Here is a 26,483-nt window from a genome sequence, read left to right as displayed (position 1 = left end):
TTTACTGTGTTTGAGATTTTCTTTTTCATCTTGTGCTTCAATCTGAAATAGAAAGAAAAGAAAGCCTTGCATTTATATACAAGATGTCCCAAGCGCTTTACAGGTAATGAAGTACCTTTGAAGTGTAGTTACTGTTGTAATGCAGGAAATGCGCCATCCAATTTTCTCATTGTAAGGTCCTTCAAACGGCACTGTGATATTGACCAGATAAACAGTTTTTGCGATGTTGATTGAGGGATAAATATCGGACAGGACACCGGGGAGAACTCCCCTGTTCATCTTCGAGATAGTGCCATGGGATCTTTTACATCCACCTGAGAGGGTAGATGGGGGTCTCAGTTTAATATTTCATCTGAAAGACAGTACCTCTGACAGTGCAGCACTGGAGTGGCAGCCTTCATTTTTGTGCTCAAGTCCTGGAGTGGGACTTGAACCCACAATCATCTGATTCAGAGGCGAGAGTACCAAAAAGTTACAACCTGAATACTAATTGTTAAAATCCAGCTACGATAAACCAACAACTAATTCATTATCATAAACTAACATTTAGCTTTATTGGAACTCTTCTTTGTAGTATGGTAAAGTGGAAAAACTTAGGAAATAGGGCACAGTATAGACAAAATGTCAAGGTAGAGGGATTCTGGGTGATTATGTCAAGTTTTAAAGTGCTTACTTGCAGTAAAAAGATGAGACCTTGAGAGCAGGCAGTGAAACAACTACTGTACGAACAAAATGTAGATTTGTCTCATAATCAGATGAGGAACCTTGGAATGTAAAAGCATTGCGATAAAGTAGTCAACACAAAAGGGTATTACCTACGTAAATCCAAAAGGTTAGCAACAGCCAAAGAATTATCCTTGATTGGCTAAGAAAGACATCCTTTAATACAAGTCTAATCACTGATTGGGGAAAGGGAGGGTTAATTGGAAAGAAGCCAGGATAAAAGAAACCTTGACTATGTCTCCGTACACCAGAGAATATTCAAACAACAACAAGAGACAAGAGAGAGAGAGACCGACCAAAAAACTTGAAGACCAAAAGCTGCAGGAGAAAGAGTCGCGCACTCTGCTGTCCAGTCTCTAATACGGATAGTATAATCTGCGTTAAACTGTTAATCACTGCCTGAGTTTGTAACTATGGTTTATCTAAAAACTTCATAAACTGGTTCTTGTATTTTCTCAATAAAGTTGATGCACAACAAGCTTTGTACTGCCAAGTCGATTTCTACCTTAGAAGGGGGCATAAACGACCCCTATCTTACCTAATCCTACACAACCAAGACACACAAGACATAAATAAATAAAATATTAATCATTATAATAGCAATCAAAAGTTGAATAGTGTGGGAAATGGTTGTCATTTGAAATTCATTTGAAACGCAGAGACAGGAAGAGGATTGTGTGTTTGAGAAATAAATCCAGTAATATCTATAATCTGGATTTAGGTTATTTACTCATAGAATTGGACCACATTGATTGAAATGCATCAGTGTGGTTAGGAGCTGGATATCTCTCAGCATGGTGGATTAGGGGATAGTTCTCTTGTATTGTCTGAATGACCAAGGAAGAGAGAAAGAAGCCATGCGGATAATAACAGAAAACACTGCAAATATCATTCAGTCCGTCAACACCTGAAACAAAGAATACAGGAGAAGGCCTCGTTTAGAAAAACATTTTCTATTTATATTTTCACATTGGCACAGTGGTTAGCACCGCAGCCTCACAGCTCCAGCGACCTGGGTTCAGGTCTGGGTACTGCCTGTGCGGAGTTTGCAAGTTCTCCCTATGACCGCGTGGGTTTCCGCCGGGTGCTCCGGTTTCCTCCCACAGCCAAAGACTTGCAGGTTGATAGGTAAATTGGCCATTGTAAATTGCCCCTAGTGTAGGTAGGTGGTAGGAGAATGGTGGGGACGTGGTAGGGAATATGGGATTAATGTAGGATTAGTATAAATGGGTGGTTGTTGGTCAGCACAGACTCGGTGGGCCGAAGGGCCTGTTTCAGTGCTGTATCTCTAAAGATAAAAAAAATATTTCCAGCATTCTATTTTTATTTTTCTCTCTAACTTTTCTAACAGTGCCTGAACATGAATCCTGATAATGAGCTTTCCTTTCCTAGAACATAGAGATTTTATGTGTACCATATTCTCAGAGAACCATTCCCCCCCCGCCCAGCTAATATTAACCCATTCCGAGACCCCCCCCCCAGCAAACATTAACCCATTCCCAGAGATCTCCAGCAAATATTAACTCGTTCCCAGAGATCCTGAGCAAATACTAACCCATTCTGAGACCCCCAAAGTAAATATTAACCCATTCCCGGAGATCTCCCGCAAATATTAACCCATTCCGAGCCTGCTCCCCCAGCAAATATTAACCCTTCTCATGGACCCCACCAACAAATATTAACCCATTTTCATAGACCCCTTCAACAAAAATTAACCCATTCCGAAACCCCCAGTAAATATTAACACATTCCCAGAGACTCAGCAATTATTGACCCATTCGAGACCTCCTGGCATATATTAACTCTTATGCCCAGCAAATTCCCAAAGATCTCCAGCAAATGTCCTGAGGTCATGAAAGACACTATATAATGGCAAAAATGTTGTTTTTCACCAACCTGCTATGAACCAGACATTACACTCTGAAGCCTGCTGTGTAGAGGGTTGTGTTTGCAGGAATGGGTGGACAGGATCCTGGGGGCAGGGGCTGATTACAGGACTGATTTTCCATTTACTGCATTCATGTAAAAACAATAATGCGAGCGCTGACATTGTTCTCTTATCAGCAGTGTATTGAATAAGTATTTAAGACATTTTCGTTCCCATTTCACCCCATTTGACGACAACCCTTTCCTACTTTAGAGGCTGAAAGTCACATGAGCTAAATTCCTGGATTATAAACGAAGGGTAGATGACAAGAAGCTTCTCATTAACAGGAGCCAGGCGGCAGCTTCAACAACCCTGCAGAGGAGGAGACTGTGCAAAGAACCGGCAGCTGAGAAGAGGTGACTGGTGGCTAGAGAGAGAGAGAGTCCAGTCCACCGGCACATTGCAGCTGCGGGCACCGAGACAAGGAGCAGGAAGGAGGGAGAGAGGCTGAGGCCAGCGCAGCCCCACCCCGCCGGCAGTCAGTGAGAGGCCGGCTCTGTGTGTGTGTGTGTGTGGGGGGGACTCGGAGCTCAGCAAACGGCGCAAAGCACAAGGCAGGGAGAAGGCAGACCATGATCGGCACCAGGTACAGGGGTTCGGAGCTCCCAGAGCCGGAGCCAGATGGCAAGAAACTCGCTCTGAAAGCCTTCAAGAAAGTTGGTAAGGATCGGTGGGCACTGGGTAGAGTGGGCATGGTTAATGGGAGGGGGCAGGAATTGTGGCCAGTCAGGAGGGGAAGGGTTTACTGGGCAGTTTAAACAGTGAATGTGAACAGATTCCTTTCCTGTGGTTGCACTGCACATGAGCTGTAACTAAATAAGGAATTTTCAACTTGGATCAAAGAGGCACTCCTCAAAAGTTTGCCCTCGATTTAAAACCTGCGGTTTACAGCGTTCCTTAATCTGGAATCTCTCTCTCTCTCTCCTGTGTTCGATAAGGGAGGTTCCTCACTTTTCACAAGGTTGCATCTGGAAATGTATGGAGTATCCGCAGTTTAGACATGGGACAGTGTCTGTGAGTGTGGCACTAATCAGTGTGTAAAGATCTGCTGAATGCCAGTAAAGGGCTTTTAACAAATCTGTGCATATAGTATATTGAAGGGGAGGTAAGTTTAGGCCGGCAGTGATTTATTTTCTTGTCAGTGAGGATGTATGGTACCAATAGAGCCCCACCCAAACTGCTGAGAATTACTCAGATGCTTCACTAATATATTTTAGTGAAATATGGCAATTTTTTTTCTGATTACACTCCTGTGAGGCGCTTTGGGGCGTTTTACTACATTCTTTTCTTTTGGGCCTCCTTATCTCGAGAGACAATGGATACGCGCCTGGAGGTGGTCAGTGGTTTGTGAAGCAGCGCCTGGAGTGGCTATAAAGGCCAATTCTGGAGTGACAGGCTCTTCCACAGGTGCTGCAGAGAAATTTGTTTGTTGGGGCTGTTGCACAGTTGGCTCTCCCCTTGCGCCTCTGTCTTTTTTCCTGCCAACTACTAAGTCTCTTCGACTCGCCACAATTTAGCCCTGTCTTTATGGCTGCCCGCCAGCTCTGGCGAATGCTGGCAACTGACTCCCACGACTTGTGATCAATGTCACACGATTTCATGTCGCGTTTGCAGACGTCTTTATAACGGAGACATGGACGGCCGGTGGGTCTGATACCAGTGGCGAGCTCGCTGTACAATGTGTCTTTGGGGATCCTGCCATCTTCCATGCGGCTCACATGGCCAAGCCATCTCAAGCGCCGCTGACTCAGTAGTGTGTATAAGCTGGGGATGTTGGCCGCTTCAAGGACTTCTGTGTTGGAGATATAGTCCTGCCACCTGATGCCAAGTATTCTCCGAAGGCAGCGAAGATGGAATGAATTGAGACGTCGCTCTTGGCTGGCATACGTTGTCCAGGCCTCGCTGCCGTAGAGCAAGGTACTGAGGACACAGGCCTGATACACTCGGACTTTTGTGTTCCGTGTCAGTGCGCCATTTTCCCACACTCTCTTGGCCAGTCTGAACATAGCAGTGGAAGCCTTACCCATGCGCTTGTTGATTTCTGCATCTAGAGACAGGTTACTGGTGATAGTTGAGCCTAGGTAGGTGAACTCTTGAACCACTTCCAGAGCGTGGTCGCCAATATTGATGGATGGAGCATTTCTGACATCCTGCCCCATGATGTTCGTTTTCTTGAGGCTGATGGTTAGGCCAAATTCATTGCAGGCAGACGCAAACCTGTCGATGAGACTCTGCAGGCATTCTTCAGTGTGAGATGTTAAAGCAGCATCGTCAGCAAAGAGGAGTTCTCTGATGAGGACTTTCCGTACTTTGGACTTCGCTCTTAGACGGGCAAGGTTGAACAACCTGCCCCCTGATCTTGTGTGGAGGAAAATTCCTTCTTCAGAGGATTTGAACGCATGTGAAAGCAGCAGGGAGAAGAAAATCCCAAAAAGTGTGGGTGCGAGAACACAGCCCTGTTTCACACCACTCAGGATAGGAAAGGGCTCTGATGAGGAGCCACCATGTTGAATTGTGCCTTTCATATTGTCATGGAATGAGGTGATGATACTTAGTAGCTTTGGTGGACATCCGATCTTTTCTAGTAGTCTGAAGAGACCACGTCTGCTGACGAGGTCAAAGGCTTTGGTGAGATCAATGAAAGCAATGTAGAGGGGCATCTGTTGTTCACGGCATTTCTCCTGTATCTGACGAAGGGAGAACAGCATGTCAATAGTCGATCTCTCTGCACGAAAGCCACACTGTGCCTCAGGGTAGACGCGCTCGGCCAGCTTCTGGAGCCTGTTCAGAGCGACTCGAGCAAAGACTTTCCCCACTATGCTGCATTACTACATTAACGGCGCTATATCAATGCAAGTTGTTGATGATTGGGGAAGGGAAGCTTCTTACCCAGTCTAGGCCATATGTGACTCCAAACCCATACTGAGACGTGGCTGACTCGTAATTGCCCCCTAAAGCAGCCGAGCAAGCCAGTCAGCTCTATCAAACCTCTACAAAGGTGAAGAAGGTTCCTCACCACCTTGTCAGAGGCAACTAGGGATGGGCAATAAATGGCCTTGATAGTGATGCTCAAATCCCTAAGAATTAATTCTTTAAGAAGGCAGAATTTCTCTTTGATACAGTCAGTCTCCTTGTGTACTCTCTATTGAGCAAACAGAAGCGTTACTGAGATAAATCCAAGAAGTTGTTTTGTGTGGAATCTTGCTGCGCGCATGTTTCCTACCTTACCAGAGTGACGACACTCTGAATGTTTTTCATTGGCTGCAAAGCAAGGACATCAAAGGTGCTATATGAATGTAAGACTTTCTGTCTTTACCTGCGTGGCTGCACCTCAAACTTGGGGCATGAGCCCACAATGTGTTTGCAGGGGTTCTGCTGCAGTTTGATCAGCTAAGCACTGCACAATTTATCAATTCAGATCACTAGGAAGTTTTCCGCTGATGCTGTCGACAAGAGCACCCTGCCCATTAGGACGCTGGCTTTCAGGGTTATGTGGAGCCAGGTATGAAGAGTCCCAGTTCTCGGTAGAGAGTGGCCCCTCCAAGATCCAGGCTGGCAAGTCATCAAAAGGTCAGCAGATCTGCCAGCAAGGGTTTATAATGACCATTGGACCGCACCCGGAGTACTGTGAACACAGTTCTGGTCTCCATATTATAAAAATGATACAGAAGCACTGGAGAAGCTGCAAAAAGATTTACAAGGATAAAACTGGAACTGGGCGGTTATGACTATCAGGAAAGACTGAACAGGCTGGGGCTCTACTGTCTAGAAAAAAGACTGAGAGGTGACCTGAGGGGTCTGTAAAAATCTGAGAAGATTTCTTAGGGCAGAGGTAGAGAAGATATTTCCACTTGTGGGAGAATCCAAAACTAGGGGCAATGCATTGGTTGAGGTGACTAGCATAGATGCTTTTAAAGGAAAGCTAGATAAACACATGAAGGAGAAAGGAAATGAAGGGTATGTTATGGGGTTAGATAAAGTAAGGTGGGAGGAGGTATGTATGGAAAATAAATTCTGGCACAGACCAGTCAGGCTGAATGGCCTTTTTCCATGCTGTACATTCTGTAGGATGTTCCTTGCCTGTCCTCAGGGTGCAGTAGACCCCTATATTCCTGGGCTTGAGGTCAGTGGTTGAGATCCAAGTGCGTCATATGCTTCCAGACAGGGTTGAGCTGATTCAAAGCCCCCGTGGTCATCTTGGAGCCACCTGACTCCAAAGAGGTCCCACTTACATCCACTCCCTCACCCACCTACCCCAAACCAGAAAGCCTAGTAGTTAATTAGATAACTGACAAGCACTGTTGGAGCCCTCACGAGGCGGATAGCTAATACCACCACCTCCTTGCAAGTAGCATTAGGAGCAGCCCCAAGAACTCCTCATTTTATCAGTTTTGACTGTGTTGCTGGTTCATTAGTACTGTACTAATAGTGGAGTGGAATGAAAAAGAAAGAACTTGCATTTTTATGGTTCATTTCACCAGCTCAGGATGTCACAAAGTGATTTACAACCAGTGAAGCACTTTATGAAGTGCAGCCCCCGTGGTATTCTAGGAAACCAGGCAGTCAATTTGTGAACAGCTGTTTTTAGGTGTTGGTTGAAGGATAAATATTGGCCAGGCCACCAGGGAGAACTCTCTGCTCTTCTTCGAAATTGTTCCACTGGATCTTTTATGATCAACTAAAGGGTAGATGGGGCCTCAATTTAACATCTCGTCTAAAAGATGGCACCTCTGACAGTGCAGCATTCCCTCAGCGCCACACTGGTATGTTAGCCTAGATTATGTGCTCAAGTCTGGAGTGGGACTTCAACCCATGACCTTATGAGATGAGGGAGACTACCACTGAACACAGACTCGTAACCTACACATAGGAATTCCTATGTTAGCTTTTTGTTTCCATTTGTTCATGGGATGTGGACGTTGCTGGCTAGGCCAGCATTTATTGCCCATTGCTAACTGCCCTTGAGAAGGTGGTGGTGAGCTGCCTTCTTGAACCGCTGCAGTCTGTGTGGGGTAGGTACACCCACAGTGCAGTTAGGTAGGGAGTTGCAGGATTTTGACCCGGCGACAGTGAAGGAACGGCGATATAGTTCCAAGTCAGGATGGTATGTGACTTGGAGGGGAACTTGCAGGTGGTGGTGTTCCTATGCGTTTACTGCCCTTGTCCTTCGAGGTGGTAGAGGTCGCGGGTTTGGAAGGTGCTATCTAAGGAGCCTTGGTGCTTGCTGCAGTGCATCTTGTAGATGGTACACACTGTGCGTCGGTGGTGGACGGAGCAAATGTTTGTAGATGGGGTGCCAATCAAGCGGGCTGCTTTGTCCTGGATGGTGTTGAGCTTCTTGAGTGTTGTTGGAGCTGCACACATCCAGGCAAGTGGAGAGTATTCCATCACACTCTTGACTTGTGCCTTGTAGATGGTGGACAGGTTTGGGGAGTTAGGAGGTGTTACTCACCGCAGGATTCCTAGCCTCTGACCTGCTCTTGTAGCCATGGTATTTATATGTATTTATATGGCTACTCCAGTTCAGTTTCTGGTCAATGGTAACCCCCAGGATGTTGATAATGGGGGATTCAGCGATGGTAATGCCGTTGAATGTCAAGGGGAGATGGTTAGATACTCTCTTGTTGGAGATGGTCATTGCCTGGCACTTAAGTGGCAAGAAACATTCACGCCACACATCAGCCCAAGCCTGGATATTGTCCAGGTCTTGCTGCATTTCTACACGGACTGCTTCAGGACATACCTGGGCAATATTCCACATTGCCGGGTAGATGCCAGTGTTGTAGCTGTACTGGAACAGCTTGGCTAGGGGCGCGGCAAGTTCTGGAGTACAGGTCTTCAGTACTTTGCCGGAATATTGTCAGGGCCCATAGCTTTTGCTGTATCCAGTGCCTTTGGTTGTTTCTTGATATCACGTGGAGTGAATCGAATTGGCTGAAGACTGGCATCTATGATGCTGGGGACTTCAGGAGGGGGCCGAGATGGATCATCAACACAGCATCTCTGGCTGAAGATTGTTGCAAATGCTACAGCCTATAATTTGCACTGATTTGCTGGGCTGCCCCATCATTGAGGATGGGGATATTTTTGGAGCCACCTCCTCCAGTTAGTTGCTTAACTGTCCACCACCATTCACAGCTGGATGTGGCAGGACAGCAGAGCTTAGATCTGGTCTGTTGGTTATGGGATCGCTTAGCTCTGTCTGTTGCATGCTGCTTATGCTGTTTGGCATGAGTGTAGTCCTGGGTTGTAGCTTCACCAGGTTGACACCTCATTTTGAGGTATGCCTGGTGCTGCTCCTGGCATGTCCTCCTGCACTCTTCACTGAACCAGGATTGGTGCCCCGGCTTGATGGTAATGGTAGAGTGGGGAATATGACTAGTTACGGATTATGATTGAGTACAATTCTGCTGCTGCTGATGGCCCACAGTGTCTCATGGATGCCCAGTTTTGCATTTCTAGATCTGTTCGAAATCTATCCCATTTAGCATGGTGGTAGTCACACACAACACAATAGAGGCTATCCTCAATGTGAAGACGGGACTTTGTCTCGACAAGGACTGTGTGGTGGTCACTCCTACGAATACTGTCATGGACAGATGCGTCTGCGGCAGGCAGATTGGTGAGGATGAGGTCAAGTATATGTTTCCCTCTTGTTGGTTCCCTCATCACCTGTTGCAGACCCAGTCTAGCAGCTATGTATTTTAGGAACAAAAACAAGAAATGCTGGATTCACTCAGCAGGTCTGGCAGCATCTGTGGAAAGAGAAGCAGAGTTAACGTTTCGGGTCAGTGACCCTTCTTCGGAACTGACAAATATTAGAAAAGTCACAGATTATAAACAAGTGAGGTGGGGGTTGGGCAAGAGATAACAAAGGAGAAGGTGCAGATTGGACCAGGCCACATAGCTGACCAAAAGGTCACGGAGCAAAGGCAAACGATATGTTAATGGTGTGTTGAAAGACAAAGCATTAGTACAGATTAGGTGTGAATACACTGAATATTGAACATGAGCAAGTGCAAACCTGAAGAAAAACAACCTGAAAAAAACAGTGGGTAAGCAAACTGAACAAACTAAGATGAAATGAAATAAATGCAAAAAAAGATTGTAAAAAATGTAAAAAGGAATGCAAAAAAAAAGGAAGAAAAAATAACTAAAAATGACTGGTGTCACTGCTGATGTTCAATATTCAGTATATTCACACCTAATCTGTACTAATGCTTTGTCTTTCAACACACCATTAACATATTGTTTGCCTTTGCTCCGTGACCTTTTGGTCAGCTATGTGGCCTGGTCCAATCTGCACCTTCTCCTTTGTTATCTCTTGCCCAACCCCCACCTCACTTGTTTATAATCTGTGACTTTTCTAATATTTGTCAGTTCCGAAGAAGGGTCACTGACCCGAAACGTTAACTTTGCTTCTCTTTCCACAGATGCTGCCAGACCTGCTGAGTGAATCCAGCATTTCTTGTTTTTGTTTCAGATTTCCAGCATCCGCAGTATTTTGCTTCTATGTATTTTAGGACTTTGCCTGCTCAGTCAGTAATGGTGCTACTGAGCCACTCTTGGTGATGAACATTGAAGCCACCCTCAGTGCTTCCTCCAAGTCGTGTTCAACATGGAGGAGTGCTGCTTCATCAGCTGAGGGTGGGCAGTCAGTGGTAATTAGCAGGAGGTTTCCTTGCCCATGTTTGACCTGATGCCATGAGACTTCATGGGGTCTGGAGTCTATGTTGAGGACACAGAGGGCAATCCCTTCCGACTGTATACCACTGTGCCACCACCTCTGCTGGGTCTGTCCTGCTGGGACAGGACAGACCCAGGGATGGCGGTGACTGTGTCTGGGACATTGTAAGGTTCTGTGTGTATGACTGTGTCAGGCTGTTGCTTGGCTGGTCTGTGGGACAGCTCTCCCAACTTTGGCACAAGCCCCCAGATGCTAGTAAGGAGGACTTTGCAGGGTCGACAGGGCTGGATTTGCAATTGTTGTTTCCAGTGCCTAGATTGATGCCAGGTGGTCAGGCCAGTTTCATTTCTTGTTGATTTTGTAGCAGTTTGATACAACTGAGTGGCTTGCTAGGCTATTTCAGAGGTAACTACATTGTTATGGGTCTGGAGTCACATGTAGGCCAAAGCAGGTAAGGACAGCAGATTTCCTTCTTAAAGGTCATTAGTGAAACAGATGGGTTTTTACAACAATTGACAATGGTTTCATGGGCATCATTAGACTTGCTTTTTTAATTCCAGATTTATTTGAATTCAAATTCCATCAGCTGCCGTGGTAGAATTCGAACCCATGTCCCCAGAGCAATACCCTGGGTCTCTGCATTACTAGTCCAGTGACATTAGCACAATGCTACTGCCTCCCCCTCAAATAATTAGTTAATAGCAGCAAAGTCCAACAACTCAGACAGTAAGCGGTTCAGAACTCCCATGTAGTACGTGTAACCACAATTAAGTTTCAGATCAGTACTGGTTCCTTTCATTTAGTCTCAATGTATAACGAAGATTTAAAAACCATCTGATTACAGAATCTAATTGTTAGCCTGACTCAGTACAGCATTGTGAGCACTACTGGTCAGTTTGATGTCCAATTGGAGGGAGGAGGCAAGCCACACAATTTAAACAAAGATATTATTGTGTACATGACTGGAAACTCCATTTGAATTTAGCTGATGGCTTTTCAATTCCATAAAACCCTGGCAACTGTCTTGAGTGGGTTTAATTAGACTGCTCAAATCTAAGAGTCAGTCTGAACTTGTGTAGAGATTGGTTCCTGAAATTAATAAGAATATAAGAAAAGAATAACTGTATAAAAGTCAACTTGAACATATAGAATTTAGTATGGAAATTGCAAACCATTTATATATCTATTGTCAAGATTTTTGTCATACACTAACAGTTATATATTTGCTTGTCCATCCATTGTGTTATGATCCCCGTGGAGATCAACAAACCAAAAGAACCAAATTTACTAAACGACCCCCAAGAAAACAAATGGACAAGGTGTCACTTTCAGAACTTTACTTTAATCAAATCAAAATCAACATAAATTAAACATGAATTTACAGACAAATCACAGTCAATATGTATATATTACAAATTACACATTAACTATCAGATACAACAAAGATAGATGTCATGGATTTACCGGGAACTCCACTCAGCATATATGGCACCAGTTACAGCCACAAAGCTCTTTAAAGCTCTGAACTTCCTCAGGTAGATCTCCAGCTCCTTTTCTTTCAAGATGAAGCCATCGATTTTCACCCGACAGCAGTTCCTCTCCAACACGAACTCCATGGGTACAGTATTCAACAAAACGGCGCATTTCTCCAGAACCACCTCAGCTCTGCTCACGACAGTCTTGATGGCATGGACCCAACAGCATTGCCTTTATTTGAGCCCTTTAGTGACAACCCAGAGCCCTTTCCTATCCTGAGTGGTGTGAAACAGGGCTGTGTTCTCGCACCCACACTTTTTGGGATTTTCTTCTCCCTGCTGCTTTCACATGCGTTCAAATCCTCTGAAGAAGGAATTTTCCTCCACACAAGATCAGGGGGCAGGTTGTTCAACCTTGCCCGTCTAAGAGCGAAGTCCAAAGTACGGAAAGTCCTCATCAGAGAACTCCTCTTTGCTGACGATGCTGCTTTAACATCTCACACTGAAGAATGCCTGCAGAGTCTCATCGACAGGTTTGCGTCTGCCTGCAATGAATTTGGCCTAACCATCAGCCTCAAGAAAACGAACATCATAGGGCAGGATGTCAGAAATGCTCCATCCATCAATATTGGCGACCACGCTCTGGAAGTGGTTCAAGAGTTCACCTACCTAGGCTCAACTATCACCAGTAACCTGTCTCTAGATGCAGAAATCAACAAGCGCATGGGTAAGGCTTCCACTGCTATGTTCAGACTGGCCAAGAGAGTGTGGGAAAATGGCGCACTGACACGGAACACAAAAGTCCGAGTGTATCAGGCCTGCGTCCTCAGTACCTTGCTCTACGGCAGCGAGGCCTGGACAACGTATGCCAGCCAAGAGCGACGTCTCAATTCATTCCATCTTCGCTGCCTTCGGAGAATACTTGGCATCAGGTGGCAGGACTATATCTCCAACACAGAAGTCCTTGAAGCGGCCAACATCCCCAGCTTATACACACTACTGAGTCAGCGGCGCTTGAGATGGCTTGGCCATGTGAGCCGCATGGAAGATGGCAGGATCCCCAAAGACACATTGTACAGCGAGCTCGCCACTGGTATCAGACCCACCGGCCGTCCATGTCTCCGCTTTAAAGACGTCTGCAAACGCGACATGAAATCGTGTGACATTGATCACAAGTCGTGGGAGTCAGTTGCCAGCATTCGCCAGAGCTGGCGGGCAGCCATAAAGACAGGGCTAAATTGTGGCGAGTCGAAGAGACTTAGTAGTTGGCAGGAAAAAAGACAGAGGCGCAAGGGGAGAGCCAACTGTGCAACAGCCCCAACAAACAAATTTCTCTGCAGCACCTGTGGAAGAGCCTGTCACTCCAGAATTGGCCTTTATAGCCACTCCAGGCGCTGCTTCACAAACCACTGACCACCTCCAGGCGCGTATCCATTGTCTCTCGAGATAAGGAGGCCCAAAAGAAGTACACTGTATGGCTGGGTCTGGTTAATAATTGACCTTAAGTAGCAGAAACAGCTGCAGCAACTCATATTTGCCTATTGCCAGCTCCCGAAGCCAGCCTTCACTTTCTTCAGCTTACCTGCACTCCACTTCTGCATGATCTGAGCTTGGATGGCTCTGTCTTTTTATCTGATTCCAACCAGTTTCAGTTTCCCCAGAAACCTGAAGTTTTAGTTTTAGTTTCCCTTTCAGTTCGGGTCTATCCCCCCAAAAAATCTTTGAAACCAGGGTTCAGTGTGCCTATCAGAAGATTTCACAAGTCATCTGTTCAGAGATCAGCTCGCACACACTCCCCCACTGGTCCCGCAAACCGCGGATTCCATCACAGTTGTGTAATGGCTAAAAAGTGTTGGATGGAATTCAATGTCAGTAAGCGTGAGATAATACATTTTGGTAAATAAGAGCAGTAATTATACTATGAAGGGAGTAGGCTCGGGGCTGTGGGAGAGTACACAGATTTGGGGCAGAGGTTCACAGGACAGTAAAGGCTAATCACGAGGTAGAATATGTAGAAGCCAAGAGGCAATGATGAATGGATAGAAAACCTTAAAGGCAATGGGACCTGACAACATCCCACCTCTAGTACTGAAGACTTGCTCCAGAAATAGACAATCTCTAGCCAGGCTGTTCCAGTACAGCTGCAACACCGGCATGTACCTGACAAAGTGGAAAATTGACCAGGTATGTCCTGTCCACAAAAACCAGGACAAATCCAATCCGAACAATTACTGCCATCAGTCTACTCCCTATCATCAGCAAAGCGATGAAAGGTGTCAGCAACGTGCTATCTAGCGGCACTTACTCATTAATAACATCCTCACTGATGCTCAATTTGGATTCTGTCAGGGCCACAGCTCCAGACCTCCTTATAGCCTTGTTCCAAAAATGGGCAAAAGAGCTGAATTCCACAGGTGAGTTGAGAGTGACTGCCCTTGCCATCAGGCAACATTTGGCGAAGTGTGGTTTCAAGGGGCTGTAGTAAAATTGAAGTCAATGGAAATCAGGAGGAAATCTGTCCACTGGCTGGAGTCATACTTAGCACAAAGGAAGATGGTTGTGGTTCTCAGCTCCAGGACATTGCTGCAAGAGTTCCTCAGGGTAGCGTCCTAGGCCCAACTATTTTCAGTTGCTTCATCAATGATGTTCCTTCCATCATAAGGTCAGAAGTGACTCCTTCAATAATGAAGCAGTTCATACCCATATACAGCAATACCTAGACAACATTCAGGCTTGGGCTGATATAGGCAAGTAACAGACAATGATCAACTCCCACAAAAGAGAATCTAATTATCTCTCCTTGTCATTCAATGGCATTTCCATTGCTGAATTCCCCATAATCAATGTCTTACGTGTTACCATTGACCAGAAACTTAAATGGACCAGCCACATAAATACTGTGGCTAAAAGAGCAGATGAGAGGCTGAGAATTCTGTGGCGAGTAACTCGCCTCCTGACTCCCCAGTGCCTGTCCATCATCTACAAGGCACAAGTCAGGAGTGTGATGGAATACTCTCCACTTGCCTGGATGAGTGCGGCTCCAACAACACTCATGAAGCTCGACACCATCCAGGACAAAGCAGCCCGCTTGATTGGCACCCCATCGACAAACATTCACTCCCTCCACCACCGACGCACAGTGGCAGCAGTGTGTACCATCTGCAAGATGTACTGCAGCAACTCACCAAAGAACAAAGAAAATTACAGCACAGGAACAGGCCCTTCGGCCCTCCAAGCCTGCGCCGATCCAGATCCTCTACCTAAACATGTCTCCTATTTTCTAAGGGTCTGTATCTCTTTGCTTCCTGCCCATTCATGTATCTGTCTAGATACATCTTAAAAGACGCTTTCGTGTTCGCATCTACCACCTCCACTGGCAACGCGTTCTGGGCACCCACCACCCTCTGCGTAAAGAACTTTCCACGCATATCCCCCCTAAACCTTTCCCCTCTCACTTTGCACTCGTGACCCTTAGTAATTGAATCTCCCACTCTGGGAAAAAGCTTCTTGCTATCCACCCTGTCTATACCTCTCATGATTTTGTACACCTCAATCAAGTCCCCCCTCAACCTCCGCCTTTCTAATGAAAATAATCCTAATCTACTCAATCGCTCTTCATAGCTAGTGCCCTCCATACCAGGCAACATCCTGGTGAACCTCCTCTGCACCCTCTCCAAAGCATCCACATCCTTTTGGTAATGTGGTGACCAGAACTGCACGCAGTATTCCAAATGTGGCCAAACCAAAGTCCTATACAACTGTAACATGACCTGCCAACTCTTGTACTCAATACCCCGTCCGATGAAGGAAAGCATGCCGTATGCCTTCTTGACCACTCTATTGACCTGCGTTGCGACCTTCAGGGAACAATGAACCTGAACACCCAAATCTCTCTGTACATCAATTTTCCCCAGGACTTTTCCATTTACTGTATAGTTCACTCTTGAATTGGATCTTCCAAAATGCATCACCTCGCATTTTCCCTGATTGAACTCCATCTGCCATTTCTCTGTCCAACTCTCCAGTCTATCTATATTCTGCTGTATTCTCTGACAGTTCCCTTCACTATCTGCTACTCCGCCAATCTTAGTGTCGTCTGCAAACTTGCTAATCAGACCACCTATACTTTCCTCCAAATCATTTATGTATATCACAAACAACAGTGGTCCCAGCACGGATCCCTGTGAAACACCACTGGTCACAGGTCTCCATTTTGAGAAACTCCCTTCCACTGTTACTCTCTGTCTCCTGTTGCCCAGCCAGTTCTTTATCCATCTAGCTAGTACACCCTGGATCCCATGCGACTACACTTTCTCCATCAGCCTACCATGGGGAACCTTATCAAACGCCTTACTGAAGTCCATGTATATGACATCTACAGCCCTTCCCTCATCAATCAACTTTGTCACTGCCTCAAAGAATTCTATTAAGTTGGTAAGACATGACCTTCCCTGCACAAAACCATGTTGCCTATCACTGATAAGCCCATTTTCTTCCAAATGGGAATAGATCCTATCCCTCAGTATCTTCTCCAGCAGCTTCCCTACCACTGACGTCAGGCTCACCGATCTATAATTACCTGGATTATCCCTGCTACCCTTCTTAAACAAGGGGACAACATTAGCAATTCTCCAGTCCTCCGGGACCTCGCCCATGTACAGTACCTTCTAAACCTACGACCTCCACCACCTAGAAGGACAAGGGCAGCAGGTGCACGGGAACATCACCACTAGCAAGTTCTCCTGCACGCCACACATCATCTTGACTCGGAATTATATCACTGTCGCTGGGCTAAAATCCTGGAACTGCCTCCCGAACAGCTATGTGGGTGTACCTACACCACATGGATTGCAGTGGTTCAAGAAGGTGCCTCACCGGCACCTTTTCCAAGGCAATTAGTGATGGGCAATAAATGCTGGCATTGCCGACGGTGTCCATATCCCAGGAGTGAATTATTAAAAAAAAAACCTCAATCCCCTCCACACGATTGGAAAGATATTCAGGCTTTAAAGAAGGTACAGTGCAGATTAACTAGGATGCTGTCTGGGATAGGGAAATACAAAAATGAAGAAAGACTTGAAAAGTTCATACTTTTTAAATGAGAATGCTGCCGATTACGGCGATATGATTGAAGTGTTTGAAGTTATGAAGGCATGGGACAGGGCTAATAGGGGACCTTTTCCAGTAATGAAGGGTCAGAACGAGGGAGCAGAGTTACAAAAGAATTAGACCAGGCAGTGGAAACTGCTTCACAGAGTTGTGAGGCTGGGAATTCACTTCCAGGGTGAGCGTATGAGGTAGAAACTGCCAACTCAAATAAGAATTCATAGGGGATGGAAGGATATAGCAGCAGGATGGGTAAATGTGATCATAATTATGTTTTAGTTTAGAGATACAGCACTGAAACAGGCCCTTCGGCCCACCGAGTCTGTGCCGACCATCAACTACCCATTTATACTAATCCTCCACATTCCTACCACATCCTCACCTGTCCCTATATTTCCCTACCACCTACCTATACTAGGGGCAATTGCTAATGGCCAATTTACCTATCAACCTGCAAGTCTTTGGCATGTGGGAGGAAACCGGAGCACCCGGAGGAAACCCACGCAGACACAGGGAGAACTTGCAAAGTCCACACAGGCAGTACCCAGAATTGAACCCAGGTCGCTGGAGCTGTGAGGCTGCGGTGCTAGCCACTGTGCCGCCCCAATTATTTGCACACATGGAGAGAAAACTTTGATATGGACTGGGTGGGTTGCGTCACCTGTTTGTGTTGTATCCACTACGTATTTCTGTTACAAAAGTGCTTCCATTTAAAAAAAATTTTTTTTGGAGGTCTTGTGTTAAACTGACAAGATTCCATGGATGTGATTTTTTTTTTTACCAAGTTCACTGAAAGGACACTTAGATGTTTGAAAAACAACCTGTGCTGGAAATCATGTGCTTTAAGCTCAATAAACAACCTGGGGACGATGTTTAGAGAGAAGCCACATGTCAACATAAGAACATTAGAAATCGGAGCAGGAGTAGGCCTTTCAGCCCCTCAAGCCTGCCCTGTCATTCAGTAAGATTATGGCCGATCCATCGCAGGCCTCAACTCTTCTTTCAGGCCTGCTCCACACAACCCTCGACTTCCCGAGATTTCAAAAATCTATCTACCTCCTCTTCCTCAAATACATTTAGTGACCTAGCCTCCGCAACTCTGAGGTAGAGAATTTCAGAGATTCACCACCCTCTGAGAGAAGAATTCCTTCGCATCTCAGTTTTAAATGTGTGACCCCCTTATTCTGTAAGGTCAAGGTTTATGGAGGTCAGAAGGTTGACTTTCTGTCTGGGGACGATATTGTTTTCAAGTTGGTTGGGGGTGTGAACTGTTTTGAAGACAGTTGGTGTTTTGCCTGCCAAGTAAAAAGAAACCACCCACCTCACCTCTTTCTCTGCCTCTTTGAAGAAACTCTGCAAAGATCTAGTGTGGGAGAGCGAAAATCCCTGGTGCTGCATCTCTCCTGAGAAGCTGGAAAAACCTGTCCGATTAATTCTCAATGCCGCCTGAAAAGAACTGCTTTGGAAAAGATCCCAGTGACCCATCTCCGTATCCCTGGACGCCAGACCAAAAGGGACAACTGATTTCCTTCCATATCTTTTTTTTTCTCTTCAAGAATTAGCAAGTATTTGGCTAAAGTGTTCTTTTTGTTTTTTTTTTGTAACATGCCTCTGCAGAGAGTCTTTTTTTTTTCAGTGTGTGGGTGTGGGGAATTTAGAAAGGGAACTTCCATATTTCAATCTGTGTGTTAATGCTTTGCTTCATTACTGGATAAGTCTTGTTTGATAAACTGATAATTTTGTGGTTTATGAAAGAAACCTGGTTGGTATATTTTATTTTGGGATAATGAATCGAGTATATGATTGACCAAATCGGTAACTGGGTAAACATATTTTAAAAAATATATGTTGTGACTTGCGAAGAAGGGGAACTAGAAAAGACAGCGCACTCCTCCCACCTCGGTTGTAACGCAACGAGTTTCATGAAATTCACCAGCAGTTAAAGCAAAATTTGGCATTTGTTTCATCCTGTTCCTTCCTACAGATGTGAAACCATAGCATGGATCCAATAGCTAAAGAGATAGAGGTAATGTCATTGAACTAGTTATCCACCACAGCAGCTGGTGGAATTTAAATTCAATTAATTAATAAAAATCTGGAATTGATAACTGGTCTCAGTGATGGTGCCATGAAATTATCACCAATTGTCATAAAACCCCATCTGGTTCACTAATGTTGCTTAGGGAAGGAAATCTGCCATTCTTAACAGGTCTGACCTACATGTGACTCCAGACCCACAGCAACATGGTAGACTCTTAACTGCCCTCTGAAATAGCCTAGCAAGCTACTAGGTTGTCAAGGGCAATTAGGGATGGGCAACAAATGCTGGCCTGACTATCGACACCCACATCCCATGAAAACATTTTTTTAAAAAAGGTTTCCAGTTTATTATCCTGAGAACCATATCAAACCTACCCAGATTTCAGGGTCAGTAAAGATGTCCTTGACGCTGTAGGGAGATAAGACTGACTCATCAATGAGAGTGGTTTGAAATATGTAAGCTAAGTCATCTAGCACAAGTTGGGAAGAAAAAAGACCCTAAAAATGCCATGGATATAGATGGTGGCTTTCACTGGCACCTATCAGGAGTTGTGGCCAGTGGCTGAGCTAGCAATGGAAATTTGGTTGGGCTCGAGTGGTCAAGAGGAGCTGAAGGAGGCCCTAGTGGGATGGGAGGGCCTGGTGGTGGAGGAGTTCAAGTGGGTTTGGGGGAGCTGATAGTGGAGGAGACACCAGTGGAATGAGGGGATGAGCTGATAGTGGAGTCCAGGAAGAAAATGGAAGTTGCATTTCTAGGTGTCATTTGGTCAGTTGCAAGAGACATTTTTCATACATGTTAGGGGTGAGATGGTTTGGCCATGTGAGCTGCATGGAAGATGGCAGGATCCCCAAGGACACATTGTACAGCGAGCTCGTCACTGGTATCAGACCCACCGGCCGTCCATGTCTCCACTTTTAAGACGTCTGCAAACGCGACATGAAGTCCTGTGACATTGATCACAAGTCGTGGGAGTCAGTTGCCAGCGATCGCCAGAGCTGGCGGGCAGCCATAAAGGCGGGGCTAAAGTGTGGCGAGTCAAAGAAACTTAGCAGTTGGCAGGAGAAAAGACAGAAGCGCAAGGGGAGAGCCAACTGTGTAACAGCCCCGACAACCAATTTTATCTGCAACACCTGTGGAAGAGTCTGTCATTCTAGAATTGGCCTTTATAGCCACTCCAGGCGCTGCTTCACAAACCACTGACCACCTCCAGGCGCGTATCCATTGTGTCTCGAGACAAGGAGGCCAAAGAAGAAGGGGTGAGGGATCTGAGTTGTGGGAAAAGGAAGTTTTACCTGATTGGGTTATTTTTTTGACTGTCAGTCAAATAGCCTTTTTCCCATCACCAATAGTTTTTATTACTTTATAAACAAAATGAGTGCCATTTTAACCTAATTCACCTGCTGGGAACTGATGTGATCAGATGCAATGAGGATCTTCTACCCAGCCCGATTTTACTCTCTATACTGAGTGATGTGCGGTGGTATATAGAATCAACATTCCTCCCGATCCCTTGTGATTGCTGCCTCGTAACTTGGGTGAATATGAGATGATTTACCACAAGTGGTAATCAAAGCCAAAGCGAAGACAGCATTCAAAACGGTACCTGGATAATTACCGCTAGAGAACATAAAAGGGTCTGGGAGAATGGGAGTGTGTGAAGCAGATTTAAGAGAGGTCTGAATTCAGCACAGGCCAGAATAGTCACAAGGTCTCCTCCTGTGCTCAAATGTGCAAGGCCAAGAATTTCCTCGGCATTCCCAGTTAGTGGAGCAGGAGCAGCTCCAAGGAATTTGCTGACCTTTATTTCTGAAGCGAGGAATGTGCAAACACAGTAGACCATTGAGATTTGCATCTGCCTCCCCATGTTGAGCAGAGGTGATGCACAACAGTGGTGGTCAGAGTTTAACGCCCAAACAAGCAGCAAGTGAGGGTTTGTAATAAATGAACTGTTTACCTAACAGACATGCTGATAAGAAACTTCCAAATCACAGCTGAAGAAACCTCATGAGTCTCAGCTGGGATCACACTGAAAGTTGTCAGGGAAAGTGAAGGAGGGGCTGGTAATCAATTCTACCCTCTCGACCTCGCATCTCCCCAAGCAAATCTGGTAGGAGTTTATTAGCGAGTGAATCTAGGATTGGCCTGGAATCTCCAGGAATTAAAAATTAATCTCTCCACACACCTCTGTCAGCAACACCAGGAGTGAAACCATAGGAGACATGCAAATAAATTCAGTAACAAAACAAAAAATGCTGGAAATATGCAACAGGTCAGACAGCATCTCAATACAGGAAAACAGAGTTAACTGTTCAGAGCAATGACCTTTCGTTCGAACTGGAGCAAATAAATTCTGCTTTTTAAAAATTTCTTTAAACACTTTTGCTTAATGCCCCTTTTATTTTGTTTATGAAGTAATAAAAATGTTGCGGGGGGGGGGGTGGTGCGGGGGGAGGCTATTTGACTGACAGTCAAAAATCATCCAGTCTATTCACTTTCCATTTATAGATTGGAATTATTGAATGGTTACAATATAGGAGACTATTTTGCCCATTGTGTCTGTGCTGGCTGTCTAAGAGCTAGTCCCAGTACCCCACCTTTTTCCCCCATAGTCCTGCAAACTTTTTTCTCTTCAGATAATTATCCATTTCTCTTTTTTAAAAGCCAAAATTGAATCTACCTCCACCACACTCTCAGGCATTGTATTCCAGATCCTAACCACTTTCTGTGTAAAAATGGTTTCTCCTCATGTCACCTCGGTTTTTTTTTTTGCCAATCACTTTAAATCGGTGTCCTCCGATTCTTGACCTTTCCACCAATGGAAACAGTTTCTCCTGATCTACACTGCCTATAACGCCTCATGTTTTTCAACACCTCTATCAAATCTCCTCTCAACCTCCTCTCCTCGAAGGAGAACATCCCCAGCTTCTCCAATCCATCAACATAACTGAAATCTTTTATCCCCAGAACCATTCTCATGAATCATTTCTGCACCCTTTCCAATGCCTTCACATCCTTCCTAAAGTGTGGTCCCAGAATTGGGCACAATACTCCAGTTGAGGCCAAATCAGTGTTTTATAAAGGTTTCTCTTAGCTTCCTTTGCTTTTGTACTCCATGTTGCTATTTATAAAGCCCAGGATCTGTGATATCCTTAGGACTGAGGTGAGGTTTAGCCAAGTTTAGTGTAAGTTATGAGGAAAAGACAGAGACAAAGACTGCTGTAGCTGAACACAAAGGCTTCTCTTTTATTCTATCTTAGTTTCACTTTCTCTTTGCTAGCATGTGTATTCTACAGTAGTCTCTAGAGTTCACAATGCACAATGCAATTGCAAAACACTATAACACTACAGGGTCCCATATGGCTTCTTAACCACTTTCTCAACTTGAATTGCCACCTTCAACAATTTGTGCACATACTCACCCAGTTCTCTCTGCTCCTGTGTCTCTTTAGAATTGTATGCTTTATTTTGTCTCTCCTTGCTTTTTCTACCAAAATGTATCACTTCACATTTCTCTGCATTAAATTTCATCTGCCACATGTTAGTCCATTCTGCCTGTCTAATTATGTCCTCTTGAAGTCTATCATTAGCCTTGGCCTAGGAAGGCACGGCACCGCAACGATGGATATGTTGGGGGACCAAATTGGTGGCAGGGGGTGTGGAGGTTGGAGGTCATGTGATGAAACCCTAATAGACTACATCCAATCAGAGTTGGCAGCCCAAGGTGAGTGCCATGTCTGCCACCTGTAGGGCATCAGCAGGAATGGTTCAGCAAGGGGACAAACAAACAAATCAGTCTTCGATGGAGCTGCCATAGCAGCAGGCATATGGGGCCAGCACTGGCTCCAGATTCTGGGCGGGCCCTACACGGCCCCATAGCGCAAGCCTCATTCAAAAGGGATGTTCTGGAGGAACATCCAGGCATGTCCAGAACTTCTATTTATTTGGCCTTAGTGGCATACCAATGTGTTAAAAAGCAGGAGCACAGGGCACCACAGCTGGAGATCACGGTGACACAGCTGGAGCAGGGGGTGACACAGCTGGAGATCAGGGTAACACATCTGGAGCAGGAAGTCACGCAGCCAGTGCAGCACCATCTGGAACCTCTTCAAGGCAGAATAGCTGTCACCATAACCATGATTATTGTCCGGATGTGGACTATGGATGCCCCAATCCCCCTGTGTGTATAGTTGATGGTGGCCAGACCCATGGACATGAATAACAGAATTGTTACTATTTCTGTATCACTTGGCCCTGTGTGGAAATGGAAGAGGTCGTTCCTTGTGGAACAATAAATCAGTCCCACTTTGGACATTCCTCTAACATCATTTATCCACTACTTGACATTAGCGTTCAAGAAACCAAATCTACTGCCTTCTCCTTCCAATACTCTGCTGCTTCCTGACTGAATTTTGTGCTGTCCAAGTGATTAAACAGCTCCGAATACCTGTGATGCTCACAGCCATAGACTGAAGAGTCACAGTCACAGAAGAAACTGAGAAATAGGGTGACATTGCACCGTGAATTGACAGTGCTTCTAGTTCACTCGGTCTATAACTCTGGTAGGAACGTCCAGAGAGCTGCTTCGTAGGCCAGGACCCAGATGTGGCAGGTTTTTGGGATGCCGTGTTTGGAGTGAGCAGATGTGGCAGGTTTTTGGGATGCCGTGTTTGGAGTGAGCAGATGTGGCAGCTTTTTGGGATGCCGTTTTTGGAGTGAGCAGATGCTCTGTCTCCAACAATGCCTCCAGTGCGAGGGGGTGGGGCTAAAAGCAGGGACTCCCGACGACTGGGATTCTGGCTTTCCCAGCACTCAGAATGCAGGATCAGCTGAGACCAGGTGTAATGCAATTGGGGTCCCCTGTGGGGCCAGGCTGGGATTGGGGTCTGGACCCCTGTAGAGTAGCATTGAAAAAAAAAGACACTTTTTTTCAGATGTGTCCCATTTACAGAGGGGGCTGCTGGGGTCACCCACTATCTTCATCCCAAGACAGCTAATGTTGGGCTGGATATTTCATCCTCTTCAGTTGCCAGGGACCATTAATGCAGCTCTAGTGGCACAGGTGCCCATTACTGTCCGATACAATAGGGCACCTCTCACCAACCCTGCGAACTTGGACAAGGTCAATGGCAGAGGTCTCAGGTGCCTGTACCTCAGCACTTATACTGGAGTGCATCCATGAGCCCCTCCTCCCCACCCCTACCTACCCCCCCGCCCCTCAGCTGTTGGGCTCCTGGGTCTTCATTTCATATAATGTCTGATAGGATCCCGTTGTCCATTTGAGAGTTTCTGGGATGAATTCACACATCCTGTACTCCCAGCTGCACTCAAGTTCGACAATACCATATCACTGATTCTCTGAGCTGTGCTTCCCTTGATCTCAAGTCTGCAGTTTAGAATGGGATTGATGAATGTATCTGTATACATGCAGTCACACCTGGGCTTAGAATTCAATTGGAAATGCCTGTTCTTAATGAGTTTTATGTTTTAGTTCATCTCCGACTACAAAAAATACTGAGCCATTAGGAAATCAATTACAAGGACAAAGTGTATGGAGAAGGCAGTAATATCCCACAGTAAAATCATATCCCACAGTAAAATCATACCTCACAGACTAAGATCTGTTAAATTCTCAGTTTGCTTGCTTATTTGAAATGGAAGGATTGTAAAATGAAAAGTGCCCCATGGCATAAATCACAGTTCAGAATATCGAACAAGCTGGAATTCATGGTGTCCAAGTAGAAGATTAAATCTTGGCCAAGTGTCAAACCAACTGTTTCATCCAAAGGTTTTTTGTTTATCAGGCTCAATAAGAAGCATGTTCTAAGAAGATAAACAAACAACTCCTTGACTGATTACTTTTTTTAGTTTTAAGTTGTGCTGTTTCAGAATCTGACATTTTTGGGTCCTGCATATTAATAGGTCATAAATAAATCTGATTAAGTAACTTAACCTGTAGTCATTGGTCAAACACTTTGTTATTTTCATTTCAGAAGGGATGGAGAATCTATTGGGCATCCCATACATACTCCAGTATACCTCAGTTCAGGGCTAATTATTAAGCCTGTTTAAAGAGTGAATAAGAATATAGGAATTGTTTGATAATTGCCTAAATCTAACTGCAAATAGACAAAATATTGGTAATTAGCCTGAACTGTAACATCAGGTGAGGTAACTATGGAGCTAGATTCAGATCAACAGCAAAAATGTCCTTGGGGCTGGATACTGAGTGTCAGAGGTCATTGTCATGGAGAAGGAATAGAGCCAGAGAGGAGAGAATCCTGGGGGGGGGAGGGAGGACAGAGGAGAGAATCCCAGGGAGGAGGGGGAAAAGCGGGAGGGGAGAATCTTGAGGAGTGGGGGGTGTGGAGCAGCGCGGGTCACATTCACAAACCCGAGCAGCATTGAGCTGGGACCAGAGGCCCAGCACATTGGTCAGCAGAGGTGGAGCATGGGTGGGGGGGAGCATTTGCACTGGTCTCAGGCCGTTCAGTGACTACTGATAACAAGAACAAAAAATGAGAATGCTGGAAATCTAAAATAAAAATAGTAATTGTTGGAAATGCAGCACAGGTCAATCAGCACCTGGTGACAATCTGCTGATCTAGATTCAGACACCTGGTTCTGCCCATCCGATAGCCACAGAAATTGGTCCATCTCCCCCTTGATATGAAGCAGGGGACAGGGCCTCGAATGGGTTATAATTTATGCCGGATCGCTTTCTGAACTGTTGTCCTCCCACGCTGGCACCCTCGGATCGGGAGCCATGACCTGGCTGTAGCTACTGTTGTGAAGGGGGGAAGTCAGAAAGAAACACCAGACCAGGACTTGGTAGCATTCTCACCTCTGAATCTGCCCACAGTAAACTAGGCAAATCTGTGAATGGGTAAAATGACAGAAGATGGGTGGGTCGTGTTCAAAAAGAATTTAATGTGATACAGAACCAGTTTATATCCCTAAGAGGCAAGACCTATTTGCCAAAAATCCCAACTATGGGCGACTAAGGAGGTAAGAGACAACATAAAACAAAAAGAAAAAGCATAAAAAACAGAAAAAAAGCACAGATCTTGGTGACTGGGAAAGATACAAAGAACAGTAAAGGGTGACAAAACAGAGCTACAAAAAGGGAGTATGAAAAGAAACTTGCAAGGGATATCAAAATCAACACAATTTCTACAATTCCATAAGGAAGAAGGTAGTGGTCAGGAACACTGACAACTGTAATATTGTCAATGAAAATAAGAAAATGGTAGCAACATATACAGTAGAGGAAGAGGTCAGAATCAAGGGAATTAATATTGGGTCGGGGACTCACCAAAATTAACATAAGCAAAATAACAGTTCTGAAGAAAATAATGGGACTAAAGAGTGACAAATCCCAGATGGTTTCCATCCCAGGGTATTAAAGGAATTGGGTGAGAACATTGTAGATGAACGATGATATTCCAAACTTGTTTCAATTTGGGAACCATTCCTTTAGTTTGGAAAATTGGAGATGTCATTCTACTATTTAAAAAAGATGAAAGG

General features: G+C 45.2%; 1 protein-coding gene across 3 annotated transcripts in view; it reads left to right on the top strand.

Annotated features, from left to right (window-relative positions):
• Positions 1-2,903: 2,903 nt before the first annotated feature.
• Positions 2,904-26,483, top strand: part of LOC137348027 (1-phosphatidylinositol 4,5-bisphosphate phosphodiesterase delta-3-like) — a 313,571-nt gene continuing 289,991 nt past the window's right edge. For 2 of the 3 annotated variants that reach the window (XM_068013111.1, XM_068013109.1), the window contains exon 1: positions 2,905-3,310. In XM_068013111.1, the coding sequence (XP_067869212.1) occupies positions 3,223-3,310 (88 nt within the window). In that variant the 5' untranslated portion in view covers positions 2,905-3,222. Of the gene's footprint in view, positions 3,311-26,483 lie in introns of all 3 variants that reach the window. The other variant, XM_068013110.1, reaches the window with a different exon arrangement.

The sequence above is a fragment of the Heterodontus francisci genome, chromosome 33 (genome assembly GCF_036365525.1).
Source record: "Heterodontus francisci isolate sHetFra1 chromosome 33, sHetFra1.hap1, whole genome shotgun sequence".
Taxonomy (NCBI): domain Eukaryota; kingdom Metazoa; phylum Chordata; class Chondrichthyes; order Heterodontiformes; family Heterodontidae; genus Heterodontus; species Heterodontus francisci.
Note: the sequence above shows the minus strand (reverse complement) of the source record. Positions and strands in the feature narration are given on the sequence as shown.